The sequence below is a fragment of the Astatotilapia calliptera genome, chromosome 22, assembly GCF_964374335.1.
Source record: "Astatotilapia calliptera chromosome 22, fAstCal68.1, whole genome shotgun sequence".
Taxonomy (NCBI): domain Eukaryota; kingdom Metazoa; phylum Chordata; class Actinopteri; order Cichliformes; family Cichlidae; genus Astatotilapia; species Astatotilapia calliptera.
This window is the reverse complement of record NC_137442.1, coordinates 28,356,864-28,369,708: the sequence shown is the minus strand read 5'-3', so window position 1 is coordinate 28,369,708 and position 12,845 is coordinate 28,356,864. Positions and strand designations below refer to the sequence as shown.

At 41.3% G+C, this 12,845-nt stretch overlaps 1 protein-coding gene across 3 annotated transcripts in view; it reads right to left on the bottom strand.

The window, feature by feature from the left end:
- Nucleotides 1–1,150: 1,150 nt before the first annotated feature.
- trappc9 (trafficking protein particle complex subunit 9) overlaps nt 1,151–12,845 on the bottom strand; it is a 232,402-nt gene continuing 220,707 nt past the window's right edge. For all 3 annotated transcript variants that reach the window (XM_026155948.2, XM_026155951.2, XM_026155950.2), the window contains 2 exons: nt 3,310–3,533; nt 1,151–2,557 (listed from right to left, as the gene is read on the bottom strand). In XM_026155948.2, the coding sequence (XP_026011733.1) occupies nt 2,378–2,557; nt 3,310–3,533 (404 nt within the window). In that variant the 3' untranslated portion in view covers nt 1,151–2,377. The remainder of the gene's footprint in view (nt 2,558–3,309; nt 3,534–12,845) is intronic.

Here is a 12,845-nt window from a genome sequence, read left to right as displayed (position 1 = left end):
ATTTACAGTATGGTTGTTTTAAAAACCTGACCTGTTACCTTCTTATTCTACTGTCTAAGTATTAGTAAATATACTTACATTTTCACTTCAAATACAATACACTGAAATTCCATTTAATTACATGGGGAATTACGCTATTTTAAGCTAAATAAGTATTATTAGTTATTCAAATAATTAATTATTAAGGAAAAGATTGACATGTAATCAAAATTACTTAAAGTCAGTAGGATACGTTTAATTGCTACCTTTGCTTTGTTATTTAGGTTGATTTTCAGGTCCAGCACATTTGAAAGTGAGAGTGTACTGCACCGTCTGTCGGCCAGAAGCTCAGAGTGCACACTTTGATATCAACAACTGTGTTTAAGAGAAAATATGTTTTTACCATATGAATGCAGGAGGACCCACCCAGAGCTACAGTTCATTTTTAAATGAGTTGCACATTGAGCTGATAGGCGCTCATGCACAGAATCTATTAATAGTCTAACAAATAAATGCATAGATAAACTCATCAGTACCGGGGGCATGAGTTTGGAACTGTTTGCATTGTATGCAGGAGAAAACATCACAGCACTAAAACAAAAAGAAGTCCATTGAAATACATCTATAAAACCTGCATTTTTACTGTCTACAACTTTATATGAATACAAACTCTTTCATGGTACAGTTTCAGTGTCAGGTGGTGGGAGAGCTTGTTATTAGCCTTTTTTTCAGACTCCGCTGGGACCTGTAGTAACCTGAAAGGTTGCAGAAATTCAACTGTTACTGGAAAACAGATTTCAAATGGACTCTATTAGCAGTGCTGTGGGTGCACTAGGTAACTCCCAGTGCATCAATGAGCATTAAAACACAGATGTGTACACTGTGGTAAGTCTCAGTGTAGCTGCTACTCAATCACAGGCTATAAATATACTGTGTATAACTCAAAGTGCACAAACAGCCTGCAATCTATCACCGGTCAACAACACGGCGTTTGGCTGTTCCAGCATTAATTCAACATTTAAAATGATTATTACTCTGTAATATTTTTCTCGCTAATTGCAGTTTATGGATTTTGAAGAATGTAAATGTCAGAATCGAGCGTCCGCAAAAAGCGGTTATAGTAAAGGTCACTTCAGTGGGCACGATAAATGAAGCACGAATATTTAATGGCTTGGATAGACAAATGAAAACTTTAATGATGCCCAAATGAACAATAGCCGTCTTCTTTTAACATATATTTACAGCTATCATAAGTCACACACAACAGGCCTAATCTAAGAGACTCAAATCCATAATTCAGTGTACTGATACAGGCTGAGGTAAGTCCATACAGCAGTGGAAACAGTTTCAGTGTTCACTCTTGGCTAAACCCAGAATTTGGCACTGTAGTAATAACAACTAAAAAAGCACTAGCATCGTTTTGCACGTCCTTGTTGAGTCTTGCGCTACCTTTCTGTGGCTTATCCAGCAGGCTGCTTCTAACCAGCCAGTATATGAGGTGAGAAAATCAAAACCATTCTTAACTTAAACTTTTGTTCAAGGTCACCTTCTTCTCATATAGCAGCCATGTCTCCTGTGAATATGCTGAATGTGCAGGCCAGGAACAGCAGGCTTTGTGAGCAGACTGTGGTTGTGTGCAAGTAAATGGTGGATCTTGAAACCGCTGGCAATGCTCAGATATAAGTGTGCTCAGGTTTTCATATTATATTTTATCAGCTTTCTTTAATGCATCAGCCTTTGTTAAAACTGAGGCTGGTACAGAACAGGAAGTGTTGGTCCAAATATCCCCCAGTTGACCCCTATGGGCTAAAAAAGCAGGCTAACTTTGGTTCGCATGCACCCACTTAACAAACCAGCTTGATTTTTCAGACAATATGAAAACATGAGCACACTTATTCCCCCTTGACTTACAACTGACAACCAACCACACAGTATGTGTAACACAGAGCAATCCACAGTCTGACAAATCAGGGCTACACAAAATCAGATGCTGCTGCACAGCTAATAAGATGACTTCCTGTATCTGAGGCTAGCTAGCTTGCTTCCTCAGTGATCAACATTGTTAACATGTGTTGCTGCTGGTTAACAGTGTGAATTGCTGTGCTGTCTTAACCAGGAAACGAGCCGATTTACTTTGTCTCCCTGCTTTGATTGCACTAAATGGCTGCGCTCAGAAAGGATGGAGAATTTCATTTCACCTGACATTACCCCGCGCAAATTTGCAAATTGTGTGTTTTGTTTTTATTCACCCCTAGCACACAGGTTGTGTTAACTATACAAATGCAGAAACATTTACCAAAATGATATTCACATGTCAATTCATTATAATGCTACTGTATTTACATATAACAGCAACAAAACGCCCGATCTCTTGGTCAGGTCTATGACCTTGAAGTCCTCAGGCCCCGGCCTGTGGTGGAGTGTCGAGCGCTCTGATGTGGACGCTGGGCAGAGTGAACCAGGCCAAAGGAAGCTCTCGTCCAGCGCTGTCGTCCTGGAATTTGATACTAAGGTAGAAATCTCCGGTGTAAAGGAAAAGCAGGGCACCCTCACATACAGTACTTTCGTTGGGTTTAACCTGGTGACAGAAAAGAGACACAGCAGTAAGAACTGTTAGTGGTCACCTCGCTTTGATGATGAAGAGCAGACGAGTTCTCGTTCAGCTGAGAACGACTGCCAGAATTAAGCAGTTCTGCACATTCATGAAAGTGAAGAATTCAAGTATTCTTTCATGTGCTTTTAAAACTCTTTGTTCTGGCACAAGACGAATCCTGTTCAACAGCCTGCAGCTTGTTTAACATCAGAAATCAGAAGCGGTTATATACAAATACTGACTCTGAGGATCTCTTCAGAGCCAATAGAAATTTTTTACGATGAGAGTAAAAGGACCATGCCGTCTTTTGAGGCGTTAGGGTTGTTTTGCTAAGAAAAGTAGAACCTTTAGACTTTCCAGTGTGTTTTCCTCTGCGTCTACTTAGCCACTCAATTCTATTTAAAGTAACTGACAGTGACTTGTGCAATCGATCAACACAAAAGTCACGTCTGTCTCTGCCGTTCCCAGATGTGCAGCATATATGGAAAACTAAACTAAGAAGACTAAACTATGCCTCTTTCCAGAAATTATGAGCTTAAAAAATGCAATTACCTTAGTTAGGAATTACTGAGCCCATTACAATATCAGCTTAAACTCCTGTGATGTGACTGTGTTACTATTGAGTATATGTGACCTCTGCTGCAACGACCTATCACCATTAAGAATAGATTTGTATTTGCATATCTCAGGTCTTTGCTGGGAAACAACATGAATATAGAACTGTGGCTCTGACCGACCGTATCAATGTAGAAGGTGTTGGAGCCGATGAAGGTGACTCCGTCCTCCAGATCGTAGTTCTGGACTCCATTCTGATAGTCCTGATATGGCACCACGTTCAGAGCCAGGGGCCCCACTGAATTCTTGCTGCGATTGGTCAGTTTTACTTCCAGGCTCACAGCATCCCCCACTTTACAGTCGGCGATGACATCGCAGTCACACGGTTTCTTATTCACCAACACATCTTGAAACAAAACAGAACGAGGACGACAGAAAGGATCAGTATGGGCACACACACACACACACACACACACACACACACACACACACACACACACACACACACACACTGTGACAACCGCAAAAGAAATAAATCCACACTGAGTGAGTTCAGTTCAATTCCTCTAAAGGTTGGCCACTGAGTCCTGATGTGTTCCCTATTTGGCTAAGGTGCAGGGGGAGACACAACGATTTGTTTTGAACAATGAGCTCAGTGAACTGAGCGCCTACACGCTCCGGGCAGGCTAAGAAGAAGATCGACTTCAAACGTGGGAGTTCAGGGGCTCCCGAAAAGATCACCTGAGTAATGACTCCTCTGAGAGTAACAGCAGTGCACGCACACACACACACGCACACGTGAAAACCACTTGTCATATACTTTCTAGTGTCACACCTGCGGCTGTGATAAACACTGAGTCAGAGCGGCTCAGTCTGTGTGACAGGCAGATGAAAGAGCTGAGCTCGCTGCCGCTGGTGCCCCGATCTGTTGTGTACAGTGGCAAGTGGGGAAGTATTAAGATAGGCAATCCAGCAGGAAGGCGGGGGAACGAGGACGGGTGTGGGCAGCTGAGGCTGTGCTGTCACAGCCAGTGAGAGAGAGCCCCAGGGAGGCTGGAGCTACAGGAGGGTGACATTGAGACTCACGTCTGTATTAAAGAACACACTTCACTCAAAACAGACTACCACCAGCACACACTGAGGGGCTATGAGAGCTTTTCTTCTCCTTCTTTTTATTATTTGTGTTCAGCGTCTGTCTAGACTTCATAGGATGCATATAGAGAAGTTTCTGGATCTAAAAAGTAAAGCTAACTTTAACTGGCTGAAGCTTGCATTTTTTCCGAGTGGCCAGCAGGGTGCAGCTCCTCTGGTAGCAACAAGAAGTCATTTTGTAGAAACAACATCGTCCTCCTCGGATCTATGACCTCAGTAGACACTTCTCCCTCTCTGGTTTAGTTCCAGCCCTTGCTCATCATGTTTTGCTTCACCCGTCTTTGACATTTGGACTCAACATACAATGTGAAACTCTTGTTATTGAAAAAAAATTGAAATTTTATAATTTTAAGTACAAAAATTTGGCAAAATAAAAAGAAAGAACGCTGTAAGTGGGCAAGATTGTCATATGTTGTAATGATTATACTGAAAAATGCTGCGCTACTCTGCTGATATTGGACCAGGATTGGAATAAACAATCCACATAACAGTGCAATATCCTGCAAAGAAAAGAATTTTTGTAGTTAAAATGCATATCAGGTTAAAATAAATTACATAATTCTTTGTTTTTGCATTAATAAAGGTCCCAATCAGCCCAAATAACCAAGAGAAATTAAAAATGCATGCCATGAAAGACTTTGGGTCTTAAGAGCTTAAAGTGGACGTCCAAGATCTCAATGCAATCAATTAAAAATCCCATTATGATTATATTATTATTATTTAACTTTAATATAGCCCTGAGAGTAAGGCTGGATTATGAAGATAATATCATCAACTGTCTTTGTTTATTTTTTGCAATATTGTAGATTTTCCAGTTCTTACTAAATTTAGCTCGAGGCTTCTTCCACACTTTTTGTACCTTTGTAGTCTAGAATAAAAAGAAGTTTGTTTTGTTTCGAGTACTTATTGTTTTTATTCACAGCAGCAGATATTTCTTTCTTTAGAAAAGAAAGTGTTGACTTCTTTAACAGCACAGTGATCCATTCCTGCTCTAAACCCGGATCATTTTGTGGCCGCTCAAGCAACTGAGCTCGAACTGCAATGTGTTCTGCGTGCATTTAACCCCCATTACATGCACTGTCCCACCAATATTAATTTGATAGCTATGTGCATGTATAAATAATGCATTTCCCGGTAGTCAAACTACTTTGCCTTTTCCAGTACACGAACTCACTTAGCAGAAACTGCAGCTCTGTGATCCGCTCATTGTCTCTATACAGGCCTCTTCCTGCAAATACTTATTACATTGTGTCAAAACTAAGTAGGTTTAGCCATGTGGACGTGCACATGATCAAGTTTTCCTACAATGTACAGCAGAGATCTACTTGACTTGCTTGCTGTTATTCCAACACTGTAATCACCTCACGCTGTTGTGAAGAGCATTTGGAAAATTACGGACTTTTGCTCTTACTGGAAGACCTCTGGTGATGTGCGTGCACACACCCATCCATAAACACACGCACAAAACATAACTCTTTCATAGCCAGAAGCGCTCAGCCTATAGTGACACCTTTGCAAGTAGTTATATTTAGTTTGTTCAAAGTCTTGTTGCTAGGAGATGTGCAAATTATAGGTAGCCTACATTGACTCTAAAACTGGAAACAAATTCTTTCACATTAAAAGCGAACAAAAGAGGATGGTTAGTCTGTAATGAGCTGATGAACTCCCACACACGCGCAGCTCTGTCACACACACACCCACAGCCTGAACACTTGCTGCAGTTTCTCTACTCTGCCATCCTCGATTGCATATCAGCACAGAGGCAATCTTCTGACTTAGATAACCAACGCAGAAAAACAACAAGTGGGAAGAAAAAGAGGGCCACTGCTAAGAGGAAAATTCCACAAGAGTTAGAAATAGATGCAATTACCTATGATTATATAAAAAGGATTTCATCAAATTGGTAAATTAGCACATACAAGCAAAGTAAAAGCCAGCCAAGACGGGAGAGATCAAGGTCTCTGACTGGCTATGGCTCACTAGGCGCATCTGTAAACGTCTACGAGTCCCTCCAGCTTTTGAAAAGCATCTGCCGTGTTCTTCTTGTTGTTGTGCAGAACTGAGAGAACCACGGTGCGCAGTTTATCTCCAAAGCCTTCTGTTAAGTTCTGCATCGAGGTTTTATGAAGGCTGAATAAGCATGAGTTTCATCTCACAGGCTTTAAATGGGAAAAAAATAATCCAGAACAAGTTAAGGAGAACACGTTTGTAATGAAAATCTGATTAAAGTTGAGTTTTTTTGTGTATCTATCTACACAGTCATTCAATCAAATCTATATGCACAGCTTCAAATTTTCCAGGCAAAGTCTACGCCAAGTACACTTTAAATGATACCTTTTGTTATCAGTAAGATTTATGATTGTGTCTGAAATTATTTACCAAAGCTTAAGAGGAGATGTGATTTGTTAATGCGTATAGTCTTAGCTCTACACTGCAGCTTCTTCAGCTAATGTTAGCTTAAGGTCTCATCTCTGATATTTCAAAGTGAGAAACTTAAAACGCTGATTTAATATGAAACCCAAAGTTTACAAGTTTCGGACAACTTTCAGTAACTGTTATTTTTAACCCTTTAAAAAACTGCCTGTTCCCTGTTAAGCAGAAAAATGTTCATTATCGTCTCTTTAAATAGTAAGGTCGTGCTTGTGCTTCCACAAATCCTGTTTTTGTTTCTAATAAAACTTCAATTACAATGATCTGTGGCTGGAAAGCGATAAACCAAACTATTGCTTAGCTCTCAGATCCTAGAAAATATGTGAAATAAATATCCTCATCTGAACTTCACGTCAGACCAGGCAGGAGGACGAGGGTTGGGTAGCAGCAAAGAAAATGAGGTGGTAAATGAGCCATAGAGCAGTTTGGCCAGCTGAGGGAATTACGCAAGCGAAAGACGCCACAAAACACAGATTAGGTAAAAGTCAGCATGAAGGAGGATTAAATATCCAAATGCTGCTCCAACAAGTGCTGCAGGAGCAACAGGTGCATCACAGGGGATGTGTGTGTTTTCTAAGAACTGACTTGGGAGAGAACTCAGCTCATTTTTAATGTATTGATTTGTTGGGTTGTGACGGGTTCATTAATAAACTCCAAGGAACGAGAGAAATTGATCTGTTTATTAATTTGGTGCCTGTGCTAACTTGTTACATAATATGTGTAACGCACTCACACACACTTCTGCCCAGATGCTGCTGGAGTTGGCAGAAGTGAAGCGCTGCAGCAGGCGTCGCCACAGCAACCAGGAAGGAAACAGAGAGAGAGAGACGACACTTTCTCCTGCGAGTATGAAAGCCACCGATCAAAACACAACTCGGATTAAACAAGCCTCTCCGCCCCTCGCAGTGTCTCTGTCACCCTTGAAGTAGGAGCGCAGGTGAAGATAAGGATGACGACCGACACCGGGTGATTTGCCAGTGTTTACTAGACTATAACGTGCGTCACCGCGGGTGTCAATACAGCTCATTAAGATTCACTCTCAAATACTGTGCAGCAACAGCGAGAAGAGGATGAGTTAGAGCCAAACAAATACAGATGTCACGTTCATCACACTGCGTGTAGGAAATGCTCGTTAAACACGGAGCGTTAACGCCGCAGAAAACTGATTACATCAGCGATATGTCGACAATGCCTTTGTGGTGCAAGAAAAGCAATGGCGTCAAGAGAAGAGGCTTACAGTAATGCTAGTAATTATTAAAGCTAACTCCATATCTGAATAATAAATAGTACACTACAAATCGCTAAAATCAAGAACAATCAACAGTGATTTCTCTGACCTGCTCACGACCAAAAGACCTCGTGTAAAGTAAAACCAGGCTTACTGGTGAGGCTTACTACACCGACAGTGATTTATCCAGCAGGATTAACATTAACAAAGAGTTGTGCTCTGGCCCAGATGACCAGGTCAGCAGAGTTTAACAGCTCATCCCGGACAGCGGCCTAGCAAGGCAGGGTCATTGATGAATGCTCCAACGGAGGCGGAGGATGTGCTTTGAAAGGTTGAGGTGTGCTGCAGTAAGTCTAAAAATAACCCACCAGCCTGTGATATTCCCCAAAGCCATCTGCCCCTTTTAGAATTATCCCCATAACAACGGCTCATTTGATATCTCTCGTCTTTCCATCAAATATTCCATCTGCTACAACGAAAAGATGATAGGAGCCCGCTTACTTCAGGTGACATAAAACACTTCCACGTTAATCATGTTGGAGCAGGAGGCCAGTACATCTACAAGTCTGCTGATTTCGGGCCGTCCTGTGGCAACATATGCAGTCTAATAAGTTTGCGAAGGCAAATTTACTCGGCTATAAATTTGCTCTCATTGCAACATGTTTCTAAAAGGTCTGAGTAATCGCTGTCCATCTGTCCCCTCTCCTCAAAACCCAACACTGTATGTAATTATTAACAGTTAACAGAAGCATATTTAAGAAGCTTCACCCTAAACAAGCAGACTTGCTCAACTCCGCAGCAGCAGCCTGTAGCAGAAAGATTGGGGGTTATGTTGCAGTTTATGAGCTTGGTAGAAAAATATTGGCTCGTCTCCACTCGGGACACCTTACCGAGGGCTGCTTCCAGCCTGTACGCACTCATCGCTGAGCACCACGACCACAGCAGCAGCAGCATTACTCATCCAAAGCGTTCGCTTTAATTCCCGACTGGTGGCTACGTGACTTATGTTTACCAAAATAATACTTCTCTCCCTTTTCGCCCTTGATTCAATCTCTGTGTTTTCCTCTTCTTGCTGTACTCTGCTGGCTCACTGTGTGCAGAGCAGCACCCAAGGTTGCCATTGTTTTGCATCCTTATTCTTCACTTTCAGCTGCACTCAAAAGGAGGATGCACAGGTTAAGATGATCATTCAAACCTTTTGAGACATTTAACAATTCCACCTATTGCTACACGTCAGAATACGAGTGGAAATAAGAGCGTGCTCTTTAGCGCTTCATATAAGTATCACATTAGATGTGAGAGGCTCTCTTGTATAAGAGAGAATACAGAAATGCCATGAATGAATATAAAAACAAAACTAGGCCAACAATGTAACTAGACTGGCTCATGGCTCTTCAAATGTTGTTTCATTTCAGCTAAAATCTGGTTTTAAGGTGCCAAAGCCTGCAGTGTCAACACAAGGCAGATGTCACCCAAAGTCCTCACAATGTAAAGACCCCATCCAAACAGCACCATCGACTAACATGCTCCCACCAGTGATCCTAACATGTAAAAAATATATAAATAAAGTGGTAACCTTCAATATTTTCATTCTGTTTGTTTTCCATTGCTTTCTAATTTCATTTGCCTTCCTGCCTGTATTGAAACAACCGAGGCATGATATAACGCAGCCCGCCTTAAGCACATGGTTCACACTTTACCAAATACTTGGATTTTTTCCTCAACAATTTTGTTTCCACTAAACTGTGAGTGTGATAAGAGAAAATAACGCTTTAGCTCTAGTATCTTTGCTATACAGCAGCATCTCGAAATAAAACAGATCAATAGTGTGGGAGAGCAATAGTGAGATGGCTGTGTGCCATTACACTTTAGTGGCCCCATACTGGGATGACCTGCAAAAAAAGTCTTGACTTCCTGCCAGACCTAACTGTGGATAAAGCAGAATGATGAAACAACCCACAGCCCCCTTTTGTGACCTCCACAGCACATCCAGACACTGAGGAAAAACTGAAATTAGAACTGGACAGCTGTGGGATTCCTCAGAGGATTCTCTAGCAGTTTATAGAGAGAGTTAATAAACTGTAACAAGAGTGTGTGGGTATAAGTTTAGCTAACACTATTCTGAACAAGTGCACAGTGTACATATACCACCAACAGGTGAAGTAAATAACACTGTTTATTTCTTCACCGTGGCACCTGTATGAATTAGGGAGGAAGTGAAAGTTGACGTGTTATAAGCTGGAAAAATGGGCCAAGTTTAGGGATTTGAGTGAGTTTGACAAAGGACAGACTGTCCCTGCAGTGGTCAGTATCTATCAAAGGAGTCCAAGAAACGTCCAAGTGATAGAAATGTGGCAGAACACACAGAGCATCAGAGTTTGTTGTGCATGGCTGCACAGACACACACAGTCAGTGTGTCCACTGCTGAAAGCACCAACAATGGGTACGTGAACATCAGAACTGGCCCACAGAGCAATGGAAGAAAGAAAGGCGGTGGCAGTGTGATGCTTTGGGCAATGTTCTGCTGGGAAACCTCTGGTCCTGCCATCCATGTGGATGTTACTTTGACACGTACCATCTACCTAAGCATTATGTCACACCATGCACAGCCTTTCATTGAAACAGTGTTCCCTGATGGATGCGGCCTATTCAGCAGACCTAATGCTACAAAGCAACAACGGTTCAGAAATGGTTTGAGGAGCTAAACAATGACTTTGCATTGATTTGACCTCCAAATTCCCCAGAACTCAATCCAATCGAGCAGCTGTGGGATGTGCTGGTCAAATAAGGCCGATTCATGGAGACCCCACCGCATGACTTACAGGACTTAAAGGATCTGTTGCCTAACATCTTTGTGTTTGTGTGTTCAAAACAGATCACTGTCACTGTTAATAGGCTGATTGACAAGCATCCACTAAAGTATAGAAACAATATCTATTTTTCCCCAAAAAATGTAACTGTAAAATGGAAATATACACTATATTATCATTGATCCTTTACACTTGACCTTTAATAATATTCTCAGACCCACGATGGATGTTTAGAAAACTTGGTATAATTTGCTCAACATACAGAATCGGGTGTTATGCAAATACTTCAATGTAGGCGACAGCTCCGAGGCTCAGATCACAATCAGCTACAGAGATTTGAGTAAGCTCACATTTTTCTCACTGCACACGAACTGACTTCAGTTCCAGCTGATCATACACACTTCATGCAGTTTCCTCTGGAGCCACAAATGTCTTTATATGAATTCCATACATACTATAATACTCTGGAAGGCCTCAAACAGCATTTGTAATTTTGAGGGGGAAAATAAAATAAAAGTCCACAATTGGTTTGAGAGAAATTCAGCTTTCTCATGTTGATGCCAGCCCCTTGATAGACTGTGGAAAATATTTTTAAATGTGTAGGTTTTTATGTCAATTTATGTACCCATGTAGCAGCATTTAGATGGGATCCAAACAACTTATAATTCTCTTAAATGCCTGGTTGAAATGATGCAGCCCATTAGCTCTGCAGGGGTGGACTCTTTTTTAACTGCTGGTTTTTTTCCCAGTGCAGATGCTTGTATATAATTTTTCCAGTTGTGGTTTTATCATATGCTGAGAATTGGTTATGAAAATGCTTGTGTAGTCTGGAGCTTTAAGAGATAAACGCACTCTGTCCAAATCCCAATACAGCCTATAAGTTGAGGATAAAGTAAACTGCTTATTTGTACATTTTTTGTCAACTACCCATTCAGCAACCTCATTGTCAAAGACTCCGAATCACATCATCCTTCATATTTATAGTAGACATACCAGGCTGGGGGCAATTATTAGCTACCCCAACAGCAATACTGGTCTAACGTGTGTAGAAAGGAAGCAGCACTCCTACTACAACGTCATCTTTTCAGCACCTAAGAGAGAAGATCTTGGCAAAAAAATAACTTTGTTTACACTATGAAGAATTATTAGTCAAATACATATGTTACCATTTTTTTTCCACGGGAAATTAAGGTTCAACTTTATGATAAATGATTTTTCCTGCTCTGAGTTATATAGAAATAAACCACGCCTGTGCTTCTGGAGTAATTAAAACATGCAGTGTGCTAAAGAGAACACTATCATGAATGATAGTTTATTCTTAAACTGAGGAAAAACTGTGACTGATATGTATCCATCCATCTTTGTCTGTGTATCCAATTCAGGGTCATGGAGCTGCTAGAGCCTATTCCAGCAGCCATAGGACGAGAGGCAGGTACACCCTGGGCAGAATCACCACTTTAAAACCACCCAACCCCACTCACATCTCAGGACTGTGAGGGAAGCCAGAAAACCCAGAGACAACCTACACAGACATTGGAAGAATATGCAATCTCCCCACAGATTAAAAACAAGGACCAACTGAGAGAGACAATATGGAGAAAACCTAAATCCACAAAAGTTTTCCAAGAAGCTTGGAACAACCCTATATGCCAGGTACACTGAAAAAACCCCAACTCAACATCACTGTGACACTAGAACAAGTGTCAGAAAGCACTGGAGTCATTAAAAGTCATCCCCAAAGGACTATGATTGCTAAAGTTAGCAGTAACCTATTAAATAGTTGTAACAACATTTTTAGTATGAACCACAGCCACTGCACCTGAGCAACAAAGGAGAACACCCTGTAGGCCTACACTGAAACTATCTGGCTGTACACATTTTTATCTAGCCTTCTGCAGCTTTAACTTTGAGGACTTATTGTGCTACAGCGTGATATTACTTTTTGAACTCTTATTCCTCCCCTCTGAATATCTTCCCAGGAAGCATCAGTACACACTAGCAGGATATGAGCTTTGGGCTTTGGCTTTCTTTCCTGTCTTCTTTCCCTCTCACATATCCACCTGTAACCAAACAGCAATAAAACTGCCATGATCCAATT